The sequence below is a fragment of the Plecotus auritus genome (assembly GCF_963455305.1).
Source record: "Plecotus auritus genome assembly, chromosome: 9".
NCBI classification, from domain to species: domain Eukaryota; kingdom Metazoa; phylum Chordata; class Mammalia; order Chiroptera; family Vespertilionidae; genus Plecotus; species Plecotus auritus.
Window position 1 is genome coordinate 154,157,761 of NC_137783.1, and position 23,050 is coordinate 154,180,810.

The window sequence follows — 23,050 nt, forward strand, 5'->3', positions numbered from 1 at the left end:
CTGCAGTGTGTGCATTGACGTTTCTATCTCTCTCTTCCTCTCCCTTCCTCTCTGAAATAAATAAAAATACGTTTTTTAAAAAAAAAAAAAGTTGGGAAAATGCATTGGTTTTAAAATTCCCGCTGCATCATGGGAAGTGTAGTTCCGGATCTCTTCTCTCCCTGCCGCAGGGAGCATTTTACGGAAGGAGCCGAGTTGGTCCGGAAATAGCCGAGTGTTCCCTGGCGCGCCCTTTCCTGCCCCGTTGCATTCTGGGAAAGGGCAGTTTCCGTTAAGTACAGGCAGAGGCGCGCGATCCGCCGCAGTCGCACGTGAAGGGCTGCGCGATCGTCGCTCGGGGTGGTAGCTCTCCGCTCGCCGCGGAGCGTCCCGGAAGCAGCGGGGAACAGGAACTGTCCCGCGGCCGCTCCGAAGCTAAGCCCGGAGCCCAGCGTGTGGCGCCTCGGAGCACAGCGGCGGCGCCATGTCCTTGATCTGCTCTAGTGAGTACACGCTGCGGCCGATCGCGGGTCGCCGGAGGCGGGAGAGCCGAGCGGGAGGGTCTGCGGCCGCTGCGGCGCGGGGGCTGGGCGGAGGTGACAGCGGGGCGCGGGGGAGGCTGGGCGGCCGCCTGTCAGCGCGGGGTCCTCCCCCTCTGCGTGGGATGCATTTGCGCAGCGCTTCACCGTTTACGTAACGCCTCGAGTTGATTGTCGCACGCATCGCCGAGGCCTGCCACCTCGCTCACGCAGCGGGAATCGAGGCCTGAACGGAGGGAGGGGGCTGGTGCAGGGAGCCAGCTCCGGCGTAGGCATCAGGATCCCGAGGGCTTGTGCACGATCCGCCTTGGGAGCTGGTGCGCGGCCCCGGGCCTCCGTTTTCCCTGCAAAAGGTGATTATTGCACTGGATGTCGCTGAGATCTCGCTCGGGTGGGCAGAGCTGCAGTGTGCGCAGGTCACGCGGAGAGGCAGCGGCAGCGGCAGCGGCGGGGCTGGAAGCCAGGTCTGTAGCTCCCCGCCTCACCAGGTGCGAACGCCGCGGACATGGACGTCGCCTTCATTGGCGCTCCGTGGTCCGGTTGCGTCCTCGCAGGAACCCTCCGGAGCGGGAATAGAGGCCCGTTGCTGGTTTTTCAGATGAGGTAGAAGGGCCAGGGAGGTGATGGCTTTGCTAGCGCTGCGCAGCCCGTCGGCGGCAGAGCCGGGTGATGCAGCGAGGCTCTCTGATCCCGAACCCGTGCTTTTCTCATGCATGCGCCCTCCTCCTTCTTGGTAGTTTGTCGTGTATCGTGGCCTAAAGATCTCCATCTTACTGTTTCAACAGGTTACTGCTTTCTCATCCCTTTCTGTATTTGCTTCCTAACTCTCAAGCTCTTGACTCTTAGAATCTTTCCATTACCTCCCCACCCCCCCACATACCCCCCCCCACTCCCCAGCAAAGAAAAAGGAAGGGCAGTGGTGATTAGCAAAAGGAAGCCTTCGCCTTGAAGAAGTCGCCGTTTGCGGGGTATTTCACGTTTATTGTTTCCTTCCCGTCTGGAGGAAGCGGGTTCCCATATCCCCAGCATCCTTCCGCCCCTTCCCTCCTCGGCGACGTGTTTACCGAGCGCCTGCTGGAGCGCCTGCTGGGCTGCGGGGTCCAGCTGCAAGCTTGTCCCCAAGGGATGCGCAGACTACGCAGCAGGCCGCAGCTAGGGAATGATACCCCTGTCGGGGGAGAGCGTGCAGATGAGCAGATGAATTAATCGATGGAAAGTGTTGATAGTGGAGCTTGGCAACTAGTAAACAGCACGTGGCTGTTTTGTATCGTTATAGCACCTGTCACATTGCTTTGTCATGTCTCTGTCTGCTACTCCATCCAGGCTCTGGACCCGCAGTTTTCAGCTGGTTCTTGCAGGAATTTTAAAAACAAGCAATACCTGACTATTCCGCCAGGGACACTGCCCCTTCTTCCCCTTAGGCTGTCAAATAAAAAAATGGCCACAGCCGACGCGATACTGGCCTCCGGTGTGAGGGCATCAAAGCGATAGATGCCTTTTTGTGTCAGGCCGGCGGACTGTACAGCGTAGTTTGGTGTGCCGCGGGATGGCAGTAATGAGTCTGGTGCCGTGAGATGAGAGAGGGTGACCGTCGCTGCTCTGGACTGAGGCTCGAGTGGCCTCGTGTGCGCCTGCATGTCCTGGAGTGCGACGGAGTCCCGGCGTCCGCTCAGAACGAGGCGGCAGGGAGGTGGCTGCTCTCAGGCGCCTGCACACGGGCGTTGTGCAGACGTGTTGTCGGCTGCTGACTGTCAGGAGACGGAGAGGCTGGTTATGTCGCAGGGAAGCATTCTGGGGACAGGACAAAGCTGGCGTGGTGTCATGTCTTGACTCCTGTTCATTGGGGGTGGGGACACGTGGTCGTGTTGGGGCCAGCAGCAGAGGGGGCCTCCCCTTAGCCCAAGGTCCCCCCTCACCAAGGCCCCTGCCCGCCGTCTCTCCGCAGTCTCCAATGAAGTGCCGGAGCACCCGTGCGTGTCCCCCGTCTCCAACCACATCTACGAGCGGCGCCTCATTGAGAAGTACATCGCCGAGAACGGCACCGACCCCATCAACAACCAGCCTCTGTCCGAGGAGCAGCTGGTGGACATCAAAGGTGCCTGGAGGCCGCCCGGGCTGAGGGGAGAAGGGGAGGGGGAGGGAGGGGGAGGGAGGGTCCCCCGGGTGGTTCTTCATGCCACTTCCCCTCTCCGCAGTGGCTCACCCAATCCGGCCCAAGCCTCCCTCAGCCACCAGCATCCCAGCCATTCTGAAAGCCCTACAGGACGAATGGGTGAGTCCCTGGGAGAAGCGGTGCTCCCGCTGGAAGGCCTCGCTGGCCTAGGCTGGGGGGGGGGGCGGGGGGGCTGTTTTCTCATTCGAGGGCAGGATGGCCGTGGCACGCCATGGGAGCCACTTGCGTTCATCTAGTTCTCCTCGCCGTACAGCGTGGTCAGTGCCGCCCGGGGCGTGGGGAGACTGAGTCCAAGTTCATGGCCTCGGGCTGGTTTCTCTGTCGGTGCATCTCCAGCACCAGGAGCCGGGCCGGCCTGTGCTGGGTGCTCAGATGGGAGCGAAGGCTCGGGTGCGCCTGGCGCTGAGGGGTCAGCAGGTGGCCTTCTCGGTCCCCCTCGGGGAGGTGAGCCGGGAGGTTAGTGGCGCCGCCTGGAGAGAGTGGCTCGCGCTCCTGCGTGCCCAGGTCCGGCAGCCCGGGCGCTGGGTGGCGGCCAGCACGTCGGGGGCCACGCAGACAGCGCTTGGGCCACCAAGCCAGGGACAAGGCCAGGGACAAGGCGGTGCCCTCTTAACCAAGGCGGCCCTTCTGCTGGGCGCTCTCGGCTCCCCGCCCCTCACGGTGTGGCCCCCCCAGGACGCGGTCATGCTGCACAGCTTCACTCTGCGCCAGCAGCTGCAGACCACCCGCCAGGAGCTGTCCCACGCGCTGTACCAGCATGACGCCGCCTGCCGGGTCATCGCCCGCCTCACCAAGGAGGTCACCGCTGCCCGGGAAGGTACAGCCCCCGCCCCCGCCGGCCCCGGTTTGGTCTCACTCCCCCCCCCGGGCTGGTCTCGCTCCGTCATGCCCGTTTCTAACGCGTCTCTCTCGCAGCTCTGGCGACGCTGAAACCGCAGGCCGGCCTCATTGTGCCGCAGGCCGTGCCCAGCTCCCAGCCCAGTGTTGTGGTGAGTGCCGCCGCCCGCCCCCCGGCCCTGCCCTGCCCTGCCCTTGGGGTGGGGAGGCCACCTGGCTCTCCTGCACGCGCCTGGCACCCCGGCCTCCCTCACCTTCACGTCTTCCCTGCAGGGGGCAGGCGAGCCGATGGAGCTGGGCGAGCTGGCGGGAATGACCCCCGAGATTATCCAGAAGGTAGGCGCCCTCGCGGTGGGGTGGGGCCCCGGTTTCTCCCTGGAGGCCGATAGGGGTGGGCCCGGGCCCTTAGGCAGAGGGTCGTGCGGAGCACAGACTCCCCGGCGGGTGGCCTGGCTGTGTGTGTGTCGCCTTTAGGAGCTTTATGACGGCGGGCGGCTTACCCACTCCCTGGTCCGTTTCCCTTGCTTCTAAGGGAACAGCAGCGCCTCCTCCACAGACTGTACCCCCCTCTCGTTAGGGGGCTCTTGGCAGATATTAAACACTTTGTTACGAGTCTTCCCTTTGCTGCTGCGGGAGACGGGGCAGGAAGGAGACTAGGTGGAGACAGACAGATCCGAAGGCGCCGCTCACACGCAGAGCCTGCGGGTCTCGGGCGGGGCTGTGAGCCCGGCCTACCCCGGGACGTGCTCCGTTGTGTCTAAACAAGCAGGCCAGGCCGGCAGCTCGCACCTCGGCGCCACGGCCGGGCCTGGTGCTGCAGACCTGGTCTCCCTCGCTCTGCGGCCTCGGGCAAGTGACTCCACTTCGCCGAGGCTCCGTTTGCTCTGAAACCAAGTCCTCAGCACCCGCCCCACAGCTGGGAGGGCGACAAGGGCTCACGCCTGTCCCCGGGCACAGAGCTCGGCCCATGCGGCTTTCTGCTGACACCTGTGGGGACAGGGCCGTGCCCGCACCCGGCACCCCGTGGTCTCTGCAGAATGGCCGGTCTCACACGGAGTCTGTCCCCTCTCTCACCCCCAGCTTCAAGACAAGGCCACCGTGCTGACCACAGAGCGTAAGAAGGTGCGTGTTCTCCCGGGGCCGGGCCGGGGAGGCAGAGCCCCAGCAGGGGCGGCTGGGTCCTGCACTCACGGCCCTTCCCGGGCCTCTTCCTTTCCCAGAGAGGGAAGACGGTGCCTGAGGAGCTGGTGAAGCCGGAGGAGCTCAGCAAGTACCGGCAGGTGGCTTCGCACGTGGTGAGTGGCCGGGCCTCGGTCTTGGGGACGGGGCCCCCGGAGCTGTCTCTGGGTGGGGCAGGCCAGCGGGCCGTGAGCTGTCCCATGCCTCTGGCCCATCTCTAGCCTTGGCTGCTGCCTTGTCACCTCGCTTCCTGCCCGCTCTGGCTTCCCAGTGATGCGGTGAGGGAGGTGCTGGTCCAGGCAGAGGCCAGTGCAGAGGGGGGGAGCACCAGCCGCTTGTTGGCTGGGCGCGGGGCCGGGGGCGTGTGGGGCTCTGGCTGCCGAGCTGGGCCCGACGGGTTCGCTGTGACAGGGCCTGCACAGCGCCAGCATCCCCGGGATCCTCGCCCTGGACCTCTGCCCCGCCGACACCAACAAGGTCCTCACCGGTGAGAGCGGGCCTGGCCCGGGGCCGGGGGGCAGCGGGGGTGGTGCTTGTCTGTCCTGTGTGTGGGCCGCGGGGCAAAGGGACCTGGACGGGCTCGGCTCCTGGGTCTCACACGCGTCCTTCCAGGGGGTGCGGATAAGAACGTCGTCGTCTTCGACAAGAGTTCCGAGCAGATCCTGGCCACCCTCAAGGGCCACACCAAGAAGGTCACCAGCGTGGTGTTCCACCCCTCCCAGGTAGCGCTCCCCTCCCCCCTCATCTCAGCCCCCCTCATCTCTGAGCCCCCACACCCCTCATCTCTGAGCCCCCCTCATCTCAGCCCCATGTCAGCGCTCAGGGCCCAGAATCGCCCCGCCCCTGCTGTCCCCTGAGGACGCGCTCTGGTCTCCGAGGGGACAGTTAGGGCCTCTGCTTGGCATCGTCGATCCCCCTTCCTCTGTGGGGCCCACAAGGCAGCCTTCCGAGCCGGCAGAGGGAACGTGTCGCTTACAAAGGCGTCTCCGTTGCCAGTGTTATTAGGAGGAGGACCGAGCCCCCTGTGTTTACAATACAAACGCAGGAAACAGCCCAACAGAACCTGGACCGAGGATCCGAGGCAGTCAGGACCCCGGTCCTCGGGGAACGTGGTGTGCCTGTCGCAGCGGGTGGGCGGGGGGGGGGGGGGATAGACAGGCCGTGGGGCCTCGGAGAGGCAGCTCCGGGCAGTCCCGGTGTCGTGGGCGTGGCAGCTCAGGCCTCGGGCTGTGGGGCTGGGGCTGAGACAGTGGCTCAGCCAGCCGTTCCTGTCCCTTCAGGAAGCTAGAAACAGAAGAATACCTGGTGAATTTTTTATAAAAACCAGTTTCTCCCAATGAAAGCCCTCCTTTCTTACTGGGGTTCACATTTCTCTGCGAAACCACGTTGACAAAAGATGGTGGTTGGTTTTACCTTCGTTTTTTTTTTTTTGGTTTTTTTTTAAATATATTTTATTGGTTTTTTACAGAGAGGAAGGAAGAGGGATAGATAGTCAGAAACATCGATGAGAGAGAAACATCGATCAGCTGCCTCCTGCACACCTCCCACTGGGGATGTGCCCGCAACCAAGTTACATGCCCTTGACCGGAATCGAACCCGGGACCCTTCAGTCCGCAGGCCGACGCTCTATCCACTGAGCCAAACCGGTTTTGGCTTACCTTCGTTTTTAATGTTCTCACCACAGTGGTTGGTTGGTGGCGCTACGGAAGCTCTCCCTGCTCCAGACCTTCCTAGGAGCCTTAGATGCAGGGGGCATGCCCTTGCAGCCCTTGGGGCCAGTGCTGAGGCCGCATCCGCCATCCGCCTGGAGGCACTGGCCCGCTGTGCGGCCCCCATCGCCCCACCGGCTTCTCTGGTCCTGGATGCTGCGCTCTGCTGCAGTTCTCCGCTCACCACTAGGGGGCGGGGCCTCCACGGCCAAATGCTGGTTGATTTAGCATCTTAGCGTTTCCCCCTGGCCCTGCTAGGCATCCTGGGTGGGCGGGAGGTTCCAGGCAGAAAGGGCCCAAGGAGAAGCTGGGGGGGGGTGGCCATCCGCAGCCTGGTTCGCCATTGGGGTGCACCTCTCTCTCCCTGAGCGCCCGCCTCTCTCTCCTCCTAGGAGCTGGTGTTCTCTGCTTCCCCGGATGCCACCATCAGGATCTGGTCGGTCCCGAGCTCCTCCTGCGTGCAGGTGGTTCGGGCCCACGAGAGCTCTGTGACGGGCCTCAGCCTCCACGCCACCGGCGACTATCTCCTGAGCTCCTCTGATGACCAGGTGAGGCCCTGCGGCCCCACGGCCCTCGAGCAGCGCGGAGGAGGGGCAGCTACACACACACACCCCGGCCGCCCCCCAGCAAGGAGAGCGTTTCCTCTGCCGGGGGGGCTGGCTTCACCAGGGCTTGCCGGACAGGGGTCCCTGCTCCCGGAGGGCACCCCCTTTCTGACTCCTGCCTGTGTCTGTTCCAGTACTGGGCCTTCTCTGACATCCAGACGGGGCGCGTGCTCACCAAGGTGACGGATGAGACCTCCGGCTGCGGTGAGTGGTCTCCCTCCATTTGCTGTTTATCTTTGCTTTATTTGTTCACTTGCTGTAAAAATGCACGGAGTGCCAGGACGTGCTGAGTCCAGGCATTGGGAGGCACCTTCTGCCGTGCTTGTGCCCCCGGGGGCTCTGACCGCGCCCTCCCTTCCCCCAGCTCTCACCTGTGCGCAGTTCCATCCCGATGGACTCATCTTCGGGACAGGAACCATGGACTCTCAGATCAAGATCTGGGACCTGAAGGTGGGACCCCCCAGCCTCCACCCGCCGCAGCCGGAGCCCGTGCTGCCGTGTGCTGGATGCCTGTGGCGTCCGGCCCGGGGCCCGCGGGTGGAGAGGGCTGTGTGTGACGGAGGGGTGGTCGGGGGCCCCGGGCTGGGCCCCACCCCTGCTCTTCCCGCTCCTGTCCTGTCCTTCCCTGAGAGGCAGGACGTCTCGGAGGGGTTCGCGAGCTCCGTTCCTCCCTCTCCTGACCAGTGGGTGGCCCTCTCCTGCCCGCCCCCACCTGCAGGAGCGCACCAACGTGGCCAACTTCCCTGGCCACTCGGGCCCCATCACCAGCATCGCCTTCTCCGAGAACGGCTACTACCTGGCCACGGCGGCCGACGACTCCTCCGTCAAGCTCTGGGACCTGCGCAAGCTGAAGAATTTCAAGACACTGCAGCTGGATAACAACTTTGAGGTGCCCCGCGCCCCCCCCCCCCCCCCCATCTCGCTTGCCTCCTCGTCTGTCAGTTATTCACCGAAACACTCTGAACAGCTTCGCTCCCTCCGATGGCCCGATCCCTCCCTCGTGTGACCTCTGTTCTGGCTCTGGCAGGTGAAGTCCCTGATCTTTGACCAGAGCGGGACCTACCTGGCCCTGGGGGGCACCGACGTCCAGATCTACATCTGCAAGCAGTGGACGGAGATCCTCCACTTCACAGGTGGGCCTGGGTCCCGAGGTCTCCGGGGGCTGGGGGGCTGGCCGGACCAAGTGGGTTAGGAGCTTCTCGGTGTTCCGGGGCCTCGGCAGCTGTGAGCCGGCCTGAGGCAGGAGCGCTTGTGACTGAGAAGACGGACTCGGGAGGGGAGTGCTGGGCTCTCGTGCCGGCTCTGCCCGCAGGCGTGACACCGCAGTCCTCCGCCCTGGAGCGCGGGGTGTGCGTCCCATGGGGCCGAGGAGCGTGTGTCGGCGCAGGGTCTGCATGTGGGAGGATCTGACCTCCGTGCTCCGCACGCGTCCTGTCCGCTGTGGGGTTAGAGCCGAGAGTGCGAGGGAGGAGGCCCCTCACTGATGGGCTGCCGGTCAGGCGAGGAAGGGGGTGTAATGGCTTCCCCGCTTCTCCACCTTGAAGGTGGGCAGAGCGGCTCTGTGTGCAGATGGCGCCAGCTGGGGACGCGGGGGTGTCGTGCGAGGTGACGGGCCTGCTGCTCCGTGGCAGCTGCTGCTTCTGTGCGGACAGTTCTTGTCCGAGCGGGGTTGTGGGCGGGACACAGGATGCTTGCCCCGCCGCATGCTCCCGGCTGCGCAGCGCGGCGTTTCGGGGGTGCCCAGGCCTAACTGCGGCCGTGGCTGAGCCTTCCCGACGCCGTGGCCTGCGTGGACAGCCGGCTGCGGCAGGTGACCCCGAACGGGCCTGAGGAGCGTGCACTGAGCTCATGAACTGCCCGAGCCCCGGGGGAGTGCCGCCCAGCCCCTCTGCCCCCCCAGACCAGGCCTGCCCTGTGTGAGGGGCCGTTCCAGCTACAAGCAAGCCGACCGCTGAGGCTTAAACCAGGCTGGGCTCAGCCACCAGTGAACGCCAGCCGGTCAGGAGGCCCAGCGAGGGCCCCACGCTTCTGGCTCAGCGCTGGCCGGCCAGCTCGGGGCGGGACCAGGACGGGACCGCAGCTGCCCCGAGAGCTCGGGGCCGGGGGTGGGGGCTGGTACTCCTCCGTGTACTCGGCCCATGGCAAAGCCTCACGTGCCAGGCTCTGCGGGGAAACGCGGGTCCCACCAGAGCCCTGCCCTCGGACAGAGTAAAATCTGGGGGACCAGACAGCAGTCACGTGGGGGGGCGGGGGTCTGTGTGGTGGGGTCAGCGCTCAGACCCTGGGGAGGCCTCTGCCTCGTCTCTTTCAGAGCACAGCGGCCTGACCACAGGGGTGGCCTTCGGGCAGCACGCCAAGTTCATCGCTTCCACGGGCATGGACAGGAGCCTCAAGTTCTACAGCCTGTAGGCCCTGTCCCTTCTGACGGTGGGGTAGCGTTAGGGTCGGGGAGGGGGGAGGCAGGGGAGAGACTACTGGGGGGAGGGGCCTTGGGGGGGACAGTCACATCATTTCACTGGTCTGGGTGGCGGCCTGAGAACCCTGGCGGCCTGCTCCACCCTCACCCACAGCTTCCAGGCCCGGGAGCCGGCGGGGAGGGAGCGCTGTCACCCTCCGGAGGCGGTCGGCACCGGCGCTCCACGCCCCGGGCTTCAGTCCAGAGACGCACAGGCTGAGCCCAGGGAGCTGGAGGGATGGGCGCGAGGGCTGGCCAGGGTTTTGTAAGCAGCGACCTAATTTCATTAAAAAAGGAAACAATAAAGCCGCCACCTCCTGGGGGTGCCTGTGTGTGTGTGTGTGTGTGTGTGTGTGTGCGTGTGTGTGTGTATGTGTATGTGTATGAGGCAAGGACCTGGGTGTGTGTGTGTATGTGTGTGTGTATGAGGCAAGGACCTGGGTGTGTGTGTGTATGTGTGTGTGTGTGTGTGTGTGTGTGAGGCAAGGACCTGGGTGTGTGTGTGTATGAAGCAAGGACCTGGGTGTGTGTGTGTGTGTGTGCGTGTGTGTGACCTGTGTGTGTGTGTGTATGTGTATGAGGCAAGGACCTGGGTGTGTGTGTGTGTGTGTGCGTGTGTGCGTGTGTGTGACCTGTGTGTGTGTGTGTATGTGTATGAGGCAAGGACCTGGGTGTGTGTGTGTGTGTGTGCGTGTGTGCGTGTGTGTGACCTGTGTGTGTGTGTGTATGTGTATGAGGCAAGGACCTGGGTGTGTGTGTGTATGTGTGTGTGTATGAAGCAAGGACCTGGGTGTGTGTGTGTGTGTGTGTGTGTGGCAGGGACCTGGGTGTGTGTGTGTGTGTGTGTGTGGCAGGGACCTGGGTGTGTGTGCATGCACAGGGTGGGAGTGGGTGGGAATTGGGGGCGCGGCCCCTCAGGAAGCCGGCAGCCCTTTGCCCTTTGCTTTCGTCACTCTTACACGCCCCCTTCACCTGCCCCCCCCCCCCCCCGCCCCCTTAAAGAAATCAAAGACGACAACCCTACAGGCCATTTGCCAGGATGTCTCCAGGTGCCCGCAGGCCTGGGCCTTGTCTCAGGGTCTCATGTCACTCGTGCTCCCACCCGCCCCAGCCTGGCAGGGAGAGAGAAGTGCGGGCAGGTGACCTTTTCTTGCCCGACCAGTGTGGCCCAATGGTGGAGCGTCAACCTAGGAACCGGGAGGTCAGGGTGCGATTCCCAGTCAGGGCACCGGCCCGGGTTGCAGGCTCATCCCCAGTGTGGGCGTGCAGGAGGCAGCCTGTCCAGGATTCTCTCATCGTTGATGTTTCCTCTCCCTCCCCCTTCCTCTGAGATCAGTAAGAACAGGTTTTTAAGAAGATGGCCTTTGCTGGTGAGGGACTGAGCAGGGAGCAAGGGCCTTCCCTTGTGATAGGAGACCTGGCCCCCGCCGGCGTAGTCAGGTTCTGGAACTGGGCTGAAAACCCCAAGCGGGGCCAGGTCCCGGGGAGACAGCGGTGAACGGTGAAGACCAGGGGACAAGTGTGCCCTGCAAGGCCTGGGGCTGCTGGAGCCGGGGTTCCCGGGGGGCAGCTGGAGCCGGGGTGGTCGGGAAGGGCCTTGCTGAGGTGCCGATGGTCACGCTGAAGCCCGAGTGCCAGGCAGAGGGGACGCCTGAGGCCGGAGCGGTGGGGGTGGGGTGTGGAGGGACAGGAAGGAGGGGAGGCCAGTGTGACCACCAGCCTGGCAGGGTCGTTAGTACTTGACCAGCAGGCCCAGTGCAGCATGGGAGGGACGCCTGGGGGGGTGGGGCTGAGAGAGTGGGAGTCGGTGCCGTGGGTGAGGAATGGTGCGGGAAGGGAGCTAAGACGGGCTGCAGGCCACAGCAGAGTCCAGGCGATGCAGCAGGCCCGTGTCTCCTGGCCAGTGCTGCTGGTCACGCAGCGGGGGTGCCAGGCCCCCTGCAGGCGGCACACTTACCCGCTGGGAAGACCTGAAGCTGCCCAGGAGAGCAGCCACTGCCCTTCCAGCCCAGTTCCTCAGTACACGTCCGCGCTGCACGCCTTTTCGGTGCCTAGAGCGGGGGAGGAGGCAGGCGGTGGGGTCTCAGCCCGGGAGCTGCCAGCCACCGCCTGTCACGGCTCCAGGTTCGACTCCAGGTTCGGGCTTGGCTGCCTTAGGGAACCTGCTCGGGACCCAGGTGGTCAGGCCGCTGAGGCTTGTATTCCAGGCCCAGGAGCAGCCCGTAGTCCTGGCACGTGAAGGGAAATTGGGGGTGCAACCGGTGCCTAATGCATCCCACGTGAACCTGAGCGCCCCAGCATGCAGGCCCCCAGCCCCACGTGCCCCGCGTGCGTCCCCACGGTTGAAGCGGAGGGCGTGGCCACATTGCTCTCAGCCTTGGCGCACTGCCCAGGGCGGCCACCTGGGGGCACTGTAGTTACGTAGCCTGCCTGTAGCCCCACTGGGCCCCAGGCTGAGCTCAGCCCCGCAGGGCAGCCCTGCCAGCGCCTGATCTGCCGCAGGAAAACGAGCGAGGAGTGAGGCTGAGGTTTTGAGCGTCTGACTGGAGACCCCACACGGACCACCCCTGGCCCACTAGGCCGGGACGGAAGCCAAGGAGCCGCTCGATTTCCAGGACGCAGTGGCCAGCTGGGGGCTCCGGGAGGCAAGCCCGGCTGGGGTCCCCGCTCCGCAGGCTCCGCCGGCCTGTCAGCATCTGCATCTGAAACCTGCATCGATGTGCCTGCTCCAGGGCTGCTCCGGACCCCTGAGCTGGCACCGCCTCCCCTGCTTCTGCCCGTCCCGCACCCAGGGACTGCCGGGGCTGAGCCTGCAACCTGGGCGTGTGCCCTTGACCAGAATCGCACCCGGGACCCTTCAGTCCGCTGAGCCAAACAGGCTGCGGCCACAAGCTGCTTTTACTCCAAATTCGTGCTTTCATTTTGGTCCTGAGATTAAGCCTTTTTCTTTTGTGTTGTCTTAGCAATGATTGCAACACGTTTTTTAAATGTACCGACAGCCTGCCACGTTACTCACACACACAGAAGGCTGACCGTGTCCGCCTCTCCCTGCTGCGGGGCCAGCCATGGTGCCTGTGTGTGGCACGCGCCCCCAGACATGCCTGCGCACGGAGCCCGTGGCGGGAGCTGCGTTTTGCTTGAGCTGGAGCCGTCGCCCCGCCTGTGTCACGCGGGCACCCGCATCCATTTGCTCAGCCACAGTGTCGTAGGAAGCCGCCTGGGGAGGCAGGCGGGAGGCCATGGTCTCGCCTCCTGCAGCCACTGCCCGGGCCCCACCCCGAAAAGGGCAGGAAGAGAGAGACCTGACAGCCCCCCAGCTCTGCTTCCTGCCACAGGTCAGCACCGCGGTTTGTTATCACCGCATCAGTCTGACTCAGTTCTCAGGGCTCAGGTGCCTGCTGTGCCGGGAGGCGGTTGGGGGAGGGAAGGTGAAGGTTGGGGGAGGGAAGGTGAAGGTGGGCAGGATCGGGCGAGGTCTCGGTGTGGAGGAAAGCGGAGCTTGCCCTGCGTCTCGGCGAAGCCGGGACCCTCCCCTGCACACGCTGCAAACGGAACCCTTCGGCAGAAGGACAGAAACGTGCACAATTCCAATACCGATTCCCAAAGTCACCTCCCAGCCGGCGTGGCTCGGGGGTGGATCGTCCACCTCTAAACCAGGAGGTCACGGTTCGATTCCCGGTCAGGGCACAGGCCCGGGTTTCGGGCTCCATCCCCAGTGGGGGGCGTGCAGGAGGCAGCTGATCCATGATTCTCTTTGATGTTTCTCTCTCTCCCTCCCTTGCTCTCTGAAATTAATAAAAACATGGTTTTTAAAAATCTTGCACCTCAATACACTGGACAGGAGGGGAGCGCGCCCACTGTCAGGAGTGTCGCCAGAAAAGTGGGTGCTTGTAAGTGTGTAGGGAGGGGGAGCTCTGCCATGTTCCAAGAGAGCAGTACGAGGGGAGGTATTCATTAGGTAGGTCTCCACAGCAAGACGGACCCCCCCCCCCGCGGAGACCCAGTGGCCAGCCCCGGGGGACGTGTATCAGATGAGGATGTCCACCCCGAACTAGTGAACGCTCTTTAGAGATGCGAGACACGCTCGGTGGCGCAGGCAAAAGGAAGAGGCGACGCATGCGTGGCCAGGAGATGCTTGGCTTCTGCTCAGAGGCCCGTTTTAAGTCCGCAACGCCACGTGCGGCGGCCAGGCGCAGATCTGGAACGCCGGGCTGGGGGGGCCAGGCCCATGCCCACCCAGAGCCAGGGCATCGGAAGGCGCGGCTCTGGACCCAGCAGTTCTAAGAAGCCCCTCCAGGAAGATGGGGTACAAAGGGTTACATGCTGACGGGGTGCCGCACTCGTTATCCTCAACAAGAGGTTTGATCCCCATCGGACACACCGTCTAACCACACCACAGAGGAAGCTGCCAAGTGAAATGACACACGGGCCTGTCAACAAGTGAGAAAGGCTGGTTACGTGATTCTGATCTACAGCCGCACTGGTTCCCAGCCCCGATGCCGTCGATAGCGGCCCCTTCATGCTGTTCGGGTGGAGGCTTAGGGCGCCCTGGGGAGGGGGGTGAGGGGAGAGGAAGCGGCGACGCCGGGTTGGAGCCAGAAGCCTGGCCTCTGCGGGCAGCCAGCCTGGCTCCTCCTCACCAGCCGGGCCAGCACGACCCCCCACCCCCGTGTTCTGTGTGACTGGTCCTGGGGCCCAGGGGCAGGGCCCGGGCTGGGGAGGAGGCTGGCGCCTAGAAGTCGCCCACAGCCTTGAGGGGGAGGCTGGGGCTCGGAGCAGAACGAAGCAGCGTGTTCAAGGCGGGTTCAGGTCCTTTGGCCCCAGGGGCTCTGGGGGCCCCATCTGTGCCGCAGCCAAGCAGCGCGCTTTGCAAGAGCCGTCAGGACTCGCGCGTCTGTGCGGAGGTGGCAGGCCCTCCCTGGCCGTGAGCCCTGCGGCTCCCACTCCCAGCTCCTGTGGCCCCCGACTGCCATCACTGTACCTTCCTCTACCTTGACACCCCCCGCCCGGAAAACCACCTTTCCTCCCAAGTCCGGGCGTGGGGAACCCGACTGGCCCCAGCGTGCGTGACAGGTGACGGCGAGAGGGCGGCGCCGACCTAAGGGACAGGTTTCCAGGACGGGAAGGATCTGCTCCGGCACCAGAGAGCTTGAGACCAGTTTATTGAGCGTTCAGCCCCTGCTGCCCGCCAGGAGCCTCGGGGCCAGGGCCCGACTCAGGCCCACGAAGACCCCGGTCCCCAGGACCAGGGCCGCAGCCGCCAGCAGCAGGGCCACCCCGCGGAGAAGCCTCGGGTCCGAGTTCCCGGCGGAGCCTGTAGAGAGGGCGAGGCTGTCAGGACGGGCGGCCCGCCCTCCAGGCCTGGGGGCCACTTGCCGCTGCAGCCGCAGGGCCTGCTCTCTGCTCCCGCAGAACGAACGTCTCCGGCCCTCACCACGCGGAGCGTCCGCCTAGTTAGCAGCCCTGGCGGCCAAGGCCGTACCTGCAGGCCCGGCGGGCTCCTGCCTGTAGGAGTCCACAAAGCCCACGGGCCCCGGGGAGCTGACCACATCCTGCGGCTCCGCAGCGTCCCCGTCCCCGAGGCCCCTCGCGGCCCGGCGCTGTCCTGGGGGGAGGAGCGACATCTCGGGCTGGTGTCTGGCCCCTAGTGGCCCAGAAGCCAGGACAGATGGATGCAAGAATACAGACACCCCGCCCCCACCCACCCCCACCCCCACCCCAGACGCACGGGCAGTCCTGGAGCCGCAGGGAGCGGAGCAGGGCTCCAGCCCCGACGGGGAGCAGGCGGAGGCGCTGCAGAAGAAGTAGACCTGCGGGAGGAGAAGGGCCGAGGCGGGGGCTGGCTCGGGCCCTGGAAGAAGCACGGAGGCCGGGACCCCGGACCCGGGTGGGCGGGGGAGCATGTGGGCCCGCGGGCCAGGACGGAGACTGCGGCTGCTGCTGGTGGGGCACAGCGTGTGCGTGCTGCCCTCACCCCCCCCCACCCCCACCCGTGTGGAACCCATGCGTCTCCTTCCTGACGGGCCAGGTCCTGATGGGCAGGGACCCCTGCCCCAGCCCTCGGCCTGTCCCCCGCACTCTATGGCTGCAGAGCCCCTGGGAGGCTGTCTTGCTCCAGAGCGAGTGACTGACGGAGGAGGTTTCGAGAAGGTGGGGCTTGACCAGGCCTGGCCCCAGTGCCCAGTGCCCGAGGGCAGGGGGAGGACAGGCTGGCACGCTTCCTGAACAGAGTCCAGGGCGGCGCCCGAAGGAGTAGAGGCCGGAGGAGATGACAGTCCCGGGTCGTGACTGCAGAGGCTCACAGCCGAGAAGAGGACTCCGCCGTCCTCAGATGCCACCCGAGAAGTCTCCCTCCGATGTGACACATGTGGCTGTTTAAGATGTAGAGGGCGCCCGGCGGCGGGCTCAGGGGCCGAGCACCGACCTAGGACCCAGGAGGTCACAGTTCGATCCCCGGTCGGGGCACAGGCCTGAATTGTGGGCTCCATCCCCAGTGGGGGGCGTGCAGGAGGCAGCCGATCCACGATTCTCTCTCATCGTGGATGTTTCTATCCTCTCTCCGTCTCCCTGCCTCTCTGAGATCAATAAGAACTTTTAAAAATGAATAAAATAGCCAAAACCGGTTTGGCTCAGTGGATAGAGCATCGGCCTGCGGACTGAAAGGTCCCGGGTTCGATTCCGGTCAAGGGCATGTAACTTGGTTGCGGGCACATCCCCAGTAGGAGGTGTGCAGGAGGCAGCTGATCGATGTTTCTCTCTCATCAATGTTTCTGACTATCCTTCCTTCCTCTCTGTAAAAAAATCAATAAAATATATTTTAAAAAAATGAATAAGATAGATGAGGTCTGTGTGTGGATGTGAAAGATACATAGCTTCTGTTCCCTGAGCAACATACAGCGGGTGTGGCCACTGTGCCATTTGCATGTCGTGCAGGAGCCTTACGGACACCGTGTGCACCGTGTCCCCTTCGGGAGACGCTGTGGGCAAGCAGACGCCCAGCAGAGCAGGTCGGACACGCTGCAGCGTCAGGTGTGACGGGCTCAGCCTCCGGGTGGATGGTGTCCCCGCCACCCCCCCCCCCCGCCCCACCAGTTGTTCACCGGTCACCTCGGCTGCCCTGAGGCCAGCACTGGGGCTCCAGGACACCTGGTGAAGGAGCCATCTGGGAGCCTGTGTCTGCACCCGCGGGCCGGGTGCCGAGGGATGCGGTGACAGGCACGGGGCACAGGCACGGGGCACGGGCTTCTCACCGGTCCCCTGAGGGCCCTGCCGGAGCTGGCGTTCAGGAAGGCGAAGGTGGCCACGGTGAAGCGCTGGTAATGCGCCGGGAAAGGCAGCTCGGCCCTGTCCAAGGCCACCAGGCGGGTCCTGTAGCTGTCGCCCTCGAAAGGACACCTGGGAGGAGAGAAGGCGAGGAGGCCACCCACTGAGGCGGGGAGGCCCCGGGGGAGCCCTGGGGGAGCCCCGGGGGAGCCAGCAGCCGCCACCTCTCACCCGTCGGACAGGAGGGGCCACTGCGGCTGCTGGAAGGGGCTGGCGCTGGGGGTGGCCCAGCAGCGGTGCAGCACCAGGGCCAGGCGGGGGTCCGTCCTCTGCAGGAGCCGGACCTCCACGGGGACGGGCTCCAGGAGCAGCCGCACCAGCGGGTAGTCCCTCTCCTCGTAGTAGGAGCCGAAGGTCTCGTCTGCGGGCAGAGGGCGCGTGAGCCTCGGGCTGCGAGTCCGACGGGGGGCGGGGGGGGGAGGAGAAAGCGGGGGCCCCGGGGACACCGTACCCTTGGCGATCCGCAGCTCGAGCCGCAGGGGGCCAGGCTGGGCCACAGAGGCGGGCGACACGGGCGGGAAGACAGCCGCCTGGAGGGGCAGGAAGTCACTGCCATTGAAGATGCAGCGAGCCTGAAGCCTGAGGTTGGGGCGAGAGGAGGGGCTCGGCTCAGCGCCCCCAGGTGCCACGCCGTGGACGCGACAAACAGGGCCCAGGCGGGTGGGCACCCGGGGGCGCTGGGGTGGCGTGCACCCCGCCTCGCCTCTGCCCTCCTCACCCTCCTGGGACAGCCACACGGGGCTGCCCTCGGTGCAGGGCCAGCTGGATGGAGGCCGGGCACGGGGCTCTGGGCCGACGGCGCCCACCTCGTTCTGGCATGTGAAGCTCCCTCGTTGCCTGCCAGTCAGGCCTGGCGGGCAGACCTGGGTTTGAATCTTCTTAGCCATGTACTTAGCATGCACTTAGCATGCACTGGCCACGGGACCCCAAGCAAACGGCTTAGCCCAAGCCTCCGTTTCCAAATTTGTAGAATGGTAATAGCCCCTCCCCCCGAGGGCTGGGGGAGGATCAGTGAGGTGACAGGGTGCCGTGTGGTCCTGTCCCCATCACGTAGCTGGTCCATTGCTGGGTCTAGGGTCCCTCGCCAGCTGAGTGCCCTGCAGTCTTGGTGGGGCCACACCCAGCACCCCGAGGTCTGCAAGAGTCGCTGACCCCACCTGGCTCCCTCCAACACTCCCCCCCCCCCCCCCCGCCCCGCTCCGCTCCTGAGTCTATCTACCGCTACCTCCGCTCGAGACAGGGCCCTGGGTGCGAGCCTGGGCTACACTGGGCGGGGGGTGGGGGGGGGGGCCCGGAGACACCCTGCAGGCCGTCGGGGGCCTGGCACAAAGTAGGTGCTGACAGGTGTCTGATCACGCCCTGGCCTTAGGCCCCTGGTCCTGGAGCCTCCCACAGCCCCTGCTGGGCGGACCCTGGCCAGCTCCCTCCCTCCTCTCCCCACAGGCCTGAAGCCTGACAGCGTGTCCCCCCGCTCCCACCCCTTCGTCCTCAGGGGCTTTTTCTTTTTTAAAGCGAAGTCACTGCCCCCTGATGCCAGCACCTGGCCCCAGGCCCGCGGCCGCCGGGTGGAGAGAGGACACCCGGGCGTCCATGAGGTGCCAGGCGCAGGGTGCCTCCAGCCACGGGGACGCGTTCGCTCTGGCAGGTAAGGGGGCACTGGTGCCTGGCGCAGAGGCAGGCGTGCCTAGCAGATCCCCCGGGGCACCCCCACGGGCAGCCGGGGCACCGGGGTCGTTAGGCCCCCGAGCCAGCAGGTCCTGGTGCCCCTTTCACGGGGGTCTCCCTCGGCTCCTCTCCCCCCCACCCCAAGAGCCCAGCCCCAGGTCCCGCCTCCTCTGGGACCAACTCAGAGCGGAGCGGCCACAGCCACAGGCTCGGCCTCTCCCTGGGGCCGCAGGGGGACCCGCCAGCTTCGCTGTGGGGGCTCAGTCCCTGCGCTTGGTCCTCGGAGGGGTAAAGGGGCTCCGAGGGCCGGGCCGCAGGCAAATGCTCACAGCAGCCCTGGGTGAGGGCCGAGGTCACGGCCGGCTGCAGGGTTTGAACCTGAACCCCGAGGGCCCCAAATCCTGTTCTAAGCTCACCCACGCTCCCTTCACCCCCGAGCCCACGTCCAGCCTTGGCGAGGAAGGCTCGCTCACCGGAAGCTGCCGTCCCGGGTGATGGCGCCCCGTGGTCCCACTTGGACATCGACGTCCGACACCAGCTGGTTCTCATAGATGAGCTGGTTGCCAACCACCTGTGGAGGAGACGGCGGGGTGGGTGAGCCCCGCCCAGGCAGCCCCCCCCGGCCCCCTGCCCCCCCCCCCCCAGCGCCTGCCTGGACGGTGGTGCCGCAGTGGGTGAACGGGAAGTGGAAGACGACGAAGGACCCCGTCTCCTGGGTCGGGGAGCAGCGGGCGGGGGCGTAGGCCAGGTGGACGTTGGCCAGCGTGACCCCGTGCGCCGAGGCCGTCTCTTGGGACACCACAAGGACGAAGTGGCCGTCTCTGAAGCACTGGACCGTCGCTGGGACAAAGGCGGGTCAGACTGGTCAGGGCCGCGGGGCTTAGGTGCGTCCAGCACGGGCACGGGGTGGCTGCTGACCGCCGGTGCCGGCCGAGGAGCGAGGACCCGGGCTCTCCCCACTGGGCCGTGCCCGCCGAGCCGGCCTGCCCAGACCCCGGCTCTCACGCCCGGCACCGTCGCCCCGTCGTCTGAGATAAGATCACCATCTCACTCATCATCCACCCGGGAGGTTCCAGAGCTGAAGCTAGGGGAGCAGCCGGCTGGTGGGGCTCAGGGTGGAGCGTCCATCTCTGAACCAGGAGTTCTCGGTTCGATTCCCGGTCAGGGCACAGCCCGGGGTACGGGCTCCATCCCCAGTGGGGGGCGTGCAGGAGGCAGCCGGTCCATGATTCTCTCTCCTCATGGATGGTTCTATCTCCCTCTCCCTCTCTCCTCCCTCCCCTTTTCCCTCTGAAATCAGTTAAAAAGAAAAGATAATTTAAAAACAGAGGAAGGGGAACACGCACAGGCAGAGCTATGAGCGCGGGGCAGTTCCCGGGGCACCTCTCGCCGTGTGGCCCCCCGAGAGGTCTGCCCTGCAGCCTCCGCTGGGTCGGCTCTCCTCGGGACGGGAGAGGAGAAGGGCCTCCTATGGCTTCAGGAGTCAGAGGACGGGACCCTGCTGGGCATGGAACGTGGTACCTGTGTTGCCATAGTAACAGGGAACATCCCTGGTGTTGTCATAGCAGCAGCCAGCCTGCTGACAGGCTTCCTCTGAGCCTCCTCTCACCATGCAGGGGATGTGCCCCGAGTCCCCCCGGCACTGCTCCGGGCTCGGGCGGGTGCCTAGGGCTGGCGCAGAGCGGTGAGGACATGAGAAGGAGCCAGGGAGATGGGGGAGTGGCTTCCTGAGCCCAGTAAAGGGCGACCAGCCCCCCGATAGGTGCCGGGGAAGCACACAGGGGAGTCCCACATACCAGTGTCCTCCCGCTTGTCCGCTCCCCAGGTCTCCACGGTGCCCCCCTGGGCGCCGGCCCACGTGGGGTGGGTGGGGCCAGGTCCAAGGGCTGAGGAGGCAGGGGTTGGGGGGCTGATGCTGGGCTCTGCGGTGGGACGGAGCTCGGGGGTGTGCGGGGTGGAGAGCGAGAAGCTGGCGGATGGGACCAGCTGGCCGTCCGGCGTCCAGCCGCGGGCGGGTTTGGGACAGACCAGGGTGAGGTTCCGTGCCACGTCCACCCGGCCGTCGGGCAGCAGAGTTTCGACGAACACGCTCAGGTGGGAGCGCCCGGCCTGCGGGTGAGAAGGCAAATGCGAGAGCAGCTGGGGGCCGCTCTGCAGCCAGGCTGATGGCCAGGGAGCGCCCAGCTGGGTGGCAGGTGGGGGTTGGGGAGGGAGCGCCCAGCTGGGCGGCAGGTGGGGGGGGGCTGGGGAAGGAGCGCCCAGCTGGTGGCAGGCGGGGCTGGGTCTGTGAGCGGAAACCAGGACTTAGTCCCCCCTCGTCCACCAGCTCACTGAGTGATGGGGAGCCCATGCATCCCTGGTCCGTGAGGGGCCTCCCAGCCTGACCCCATGTGAGGCCAAGCCGGCCCCCAGGCCCGGGACTCCCCCTAGAGCGGGAGGGGCCCACCTTCTCCAGCACGTGGCAGCCTTTGTAATCAGCAGAGAAGACGGCCTGCCCCTGGGGCTTGGCCGTGACCCAGTGGTAGCAGCTGGAGCAGTTGTTCACCTCAAATTGGTTCCCAAATTCATCTGAGGGGGGAGAGGGGGGAGAGGGGGGAGAGGCTGAGGGAGGGGGAGAGGCTGGGGGGCAGCGGGGAGAGGCTGGGGGGCTGCGGGGAGAGGCTGAAGGTGAAGCCAGAGTCGGGGGGTCTGCCGAGAAGACTCTCCCGGTTCAGGAACAGGAGGCCGGGTTCCAGCCTCAGCTTTGCTAGTCGTTTGCTGTGTGATCTTGGGCAAGCCCCTCGGCCCCTCTGGCCTGAGTTTCCACCTCTGAGGGGACAGTGGCCTCGCTGGCCTTAGGCCCCTTCTCGCCCGACCCCTCTGCCGGCACTCCGCAGCAGGTGGGAGCGAAAGGGGCCGAGAAACAAGCAGGTGCTGGGCCCGGGCTGCGTGTTGCGTGCCTGCTCTTCCCCGTCCTGGGCAGAGGCAGCCGGGGCCGAGTGCGTGAGCCTCCCCGCGCTCACTGTGACTGGCACCTGGGGCTGCGCTGAGGGGAAGTGCTGAGGGGTTGCCGGGTTAACCGGGGTTTGCAGCCACTTCACCTGGGGCCACCGGCTCCTGCCTGGTCAGCCGGGCACAGCCAGGGCGCCCTCTGGGGTGGGCGTGCCCCTGTGCGTTCAGGCCGCAGGGCACATCTTGCCCGTCGTAGGGTAAGGAACGGGGCTGAGGGGCCAGGGGGCTGTTTAAGGCCACAGCTTAGGAGCTAGAAAGGGCCGAAGCCCGGCCTCGCCCAGAGGTGGACACGGATGGGAAACCCACCTCCCGCTTGTCCCGCCGGCCGCACCCTGCTTCCGAGAGCGGGCGGCCCGCTGGGCCTCAGGGCCTGGCCCTGCCGCTCACTCGCACAGTGGCCAGGTGGCTCCGTGCGTTCACTGACAGGGGAAACTGAGGCGGGGACCAGCCTTCCTCCCCGCCTCCCTGCGTGGTGGGGGTGGGGATGGGGGGTTCGGGGTGGGGATGGGGATAGGGGTGCGGGGTGGAGGTGGGGGGTGCGGGGTGGGGGCTGCCACCCTCAGGCGGCAGGGGGGCCCTCCTCTTCCTGTCGCAGCCCCCTCCCCCCCCCGCAGCCAGGGCGTGGGGTCCCCGTCAGCTGGCACTCACCCATCACCTTGAACCGGACAGTGCGGCCCTCCGGGGGGAGCACCAGCAGCTGCAGGCCCTCCACCCCGCAGTCATAGCTGTGCCTCAGGCCCGGGGCGCCCGGGGCGCCAGGCGTGGCCAGCAGCAGCAGCAGCAGCAGCGCCAACCCGCGGTCCCAGGCCATGGCCCAGGCTCCTGCCATCAGAGCCGCCCTCCCAGAGAGCCCTCCCAGCTGCAGCCCGGGAGGCCGGGCCTTATATGGGGGCGGGGGCAAGTGGGCGCTCTAAAGGCAAAGGGGGCCCACCTGGGGGCGCCGGCCGGCCTGGGGCGGGGGGGGGGGGGGCTCTGGTGAAACTCCAGCCCTGAAGGCCGGGGGAGGTGCCCGCCCAGCCGGGCCCTGTGAGCTTTCTGCCTGGCAGCTGGGCTCATGCGGCTCAGGTGGGCGAGCCGGGCTGGGTAGCGGGGAGCTGAGGGCAGATGAGCTGCAGGTGGGATGTGGGACGGATCCAAGGCGGGGGCCCTGCGGGCTCACCCACTGCCCTCACGTCCCCTCCCTGCCCAGCCAGACTCTCAGGGCCTCGGGCTGAGCTGCGAGGCGGGGGGGGGGGGGGGGGGGGGGGGGGGGGGGGCGAGCGGCAGGTGGGTTAGTTTGCACCCCATTCCTCAGCCCCGAACAAGCCCGAGTCACGGCCCTGCCCTGAAAGCTTGCAGCCGACGGGCCAGGTGAGCAAACAGCACCTCGCAGCGCTCTCCTGAGAGGTGAGGCCGCCACTGACCGTGGCTCTTGCTCATAAAAGCAAACGGGAACGAGGGACCTAGTGGCACCGCCTCCAGATGGCCCTGGGGCTGGAGAGGGACACCCGGGAAAAGCTAGGAACGACTCCCATTGCTAACGATGGACGGCTCGGCTCCTCAGCCCAACACCCGCGCCCTCCTGGGGCCAGGCCTCACTCCGCAGCCTGGCCGCG

General features: G+C 65.9%; 2 protein-coding genes across 5 annotated transcripts; one reads left to right on the plus strand and one right to left on the minus strand.

Moving 5' to 3' along the window:
• Positions 1–232: 232 nt before the first annotated feature.
• PRPF19 (pre-mRNA processing factor 19) lies at positions 233–9,787 on the plus strand. Of its 4 annotated transcripts, none has more exons than XM_080641968.1 (16): positions 233–482; positions 2,464–2,613; positions 2,714–2,790; positions 3,367–3,508; positions 3,607–3,680; positions 3,802–3,864; positions 4,609–4,650; positions 4,749–4,823; positions 5,119–5,194; positions 5,320–5,429; positions 6,809–6,964; positions 7,156–7,225; positions 7,386–7,471; positions 7,740–7,910; positions 8,049–8,154; positions 9,333–9,787. In XM_080641968.1, exons 1-16 carry the CDS (start codon positions 464–466, stop codon positions 9,428–9,430), a joined length of 1,515 nt encoding a protein of 504 aa, XP_080498094.1. In that variant the 5' UTR covers positions 233–463; the 3' UTR covers positions 9,431–9,787. The 4 variants fall into 4 exon arrangements, with proteins under 4 accessions (XP_080498094.1, XP_080498095.1, XP_080498096.1 ...); XM_080641969.1 differs by having other exon boundaries at positions 250–482; positions 3,406–3,508; XM_080641970.1 differs by lacking the exon at positions 233–482 and adding an exon at positions 530–871.
• A 4,860-nt stretch (positions 9,788–14,647) lies between these two features.
• Positions 14,648–22,266, minus strand: ZP1 (zona pellucida glycoprotein 1; the record flags this gene model as incomplete). The annotated part of the gene is made up of 12 exons (XM_080640758.1): positions 14,648–14,790; positions 14,959–15,081; positions 15,205–15,286; positions 16,727–16,871; positions 16,971–17,160; positions 17,251–17,378; positions 18,938–19,035; positions 19,117–19,304; positions 19,986–20,135; positions 20,261–20,573; positions 20,911–21,032; positions 22,104–22,266. The coding sequence occupies 12 exons, from the start codon at positions 22,264–22,266 to the stop codon at positions 14,648–14,650; spliced, it is 1,845 nt and encodes a 614-aa protein (XP_080496884.1).
• Between the last annotated feature and the right edge of the window lie 784 nt (positions 22,267–23,050).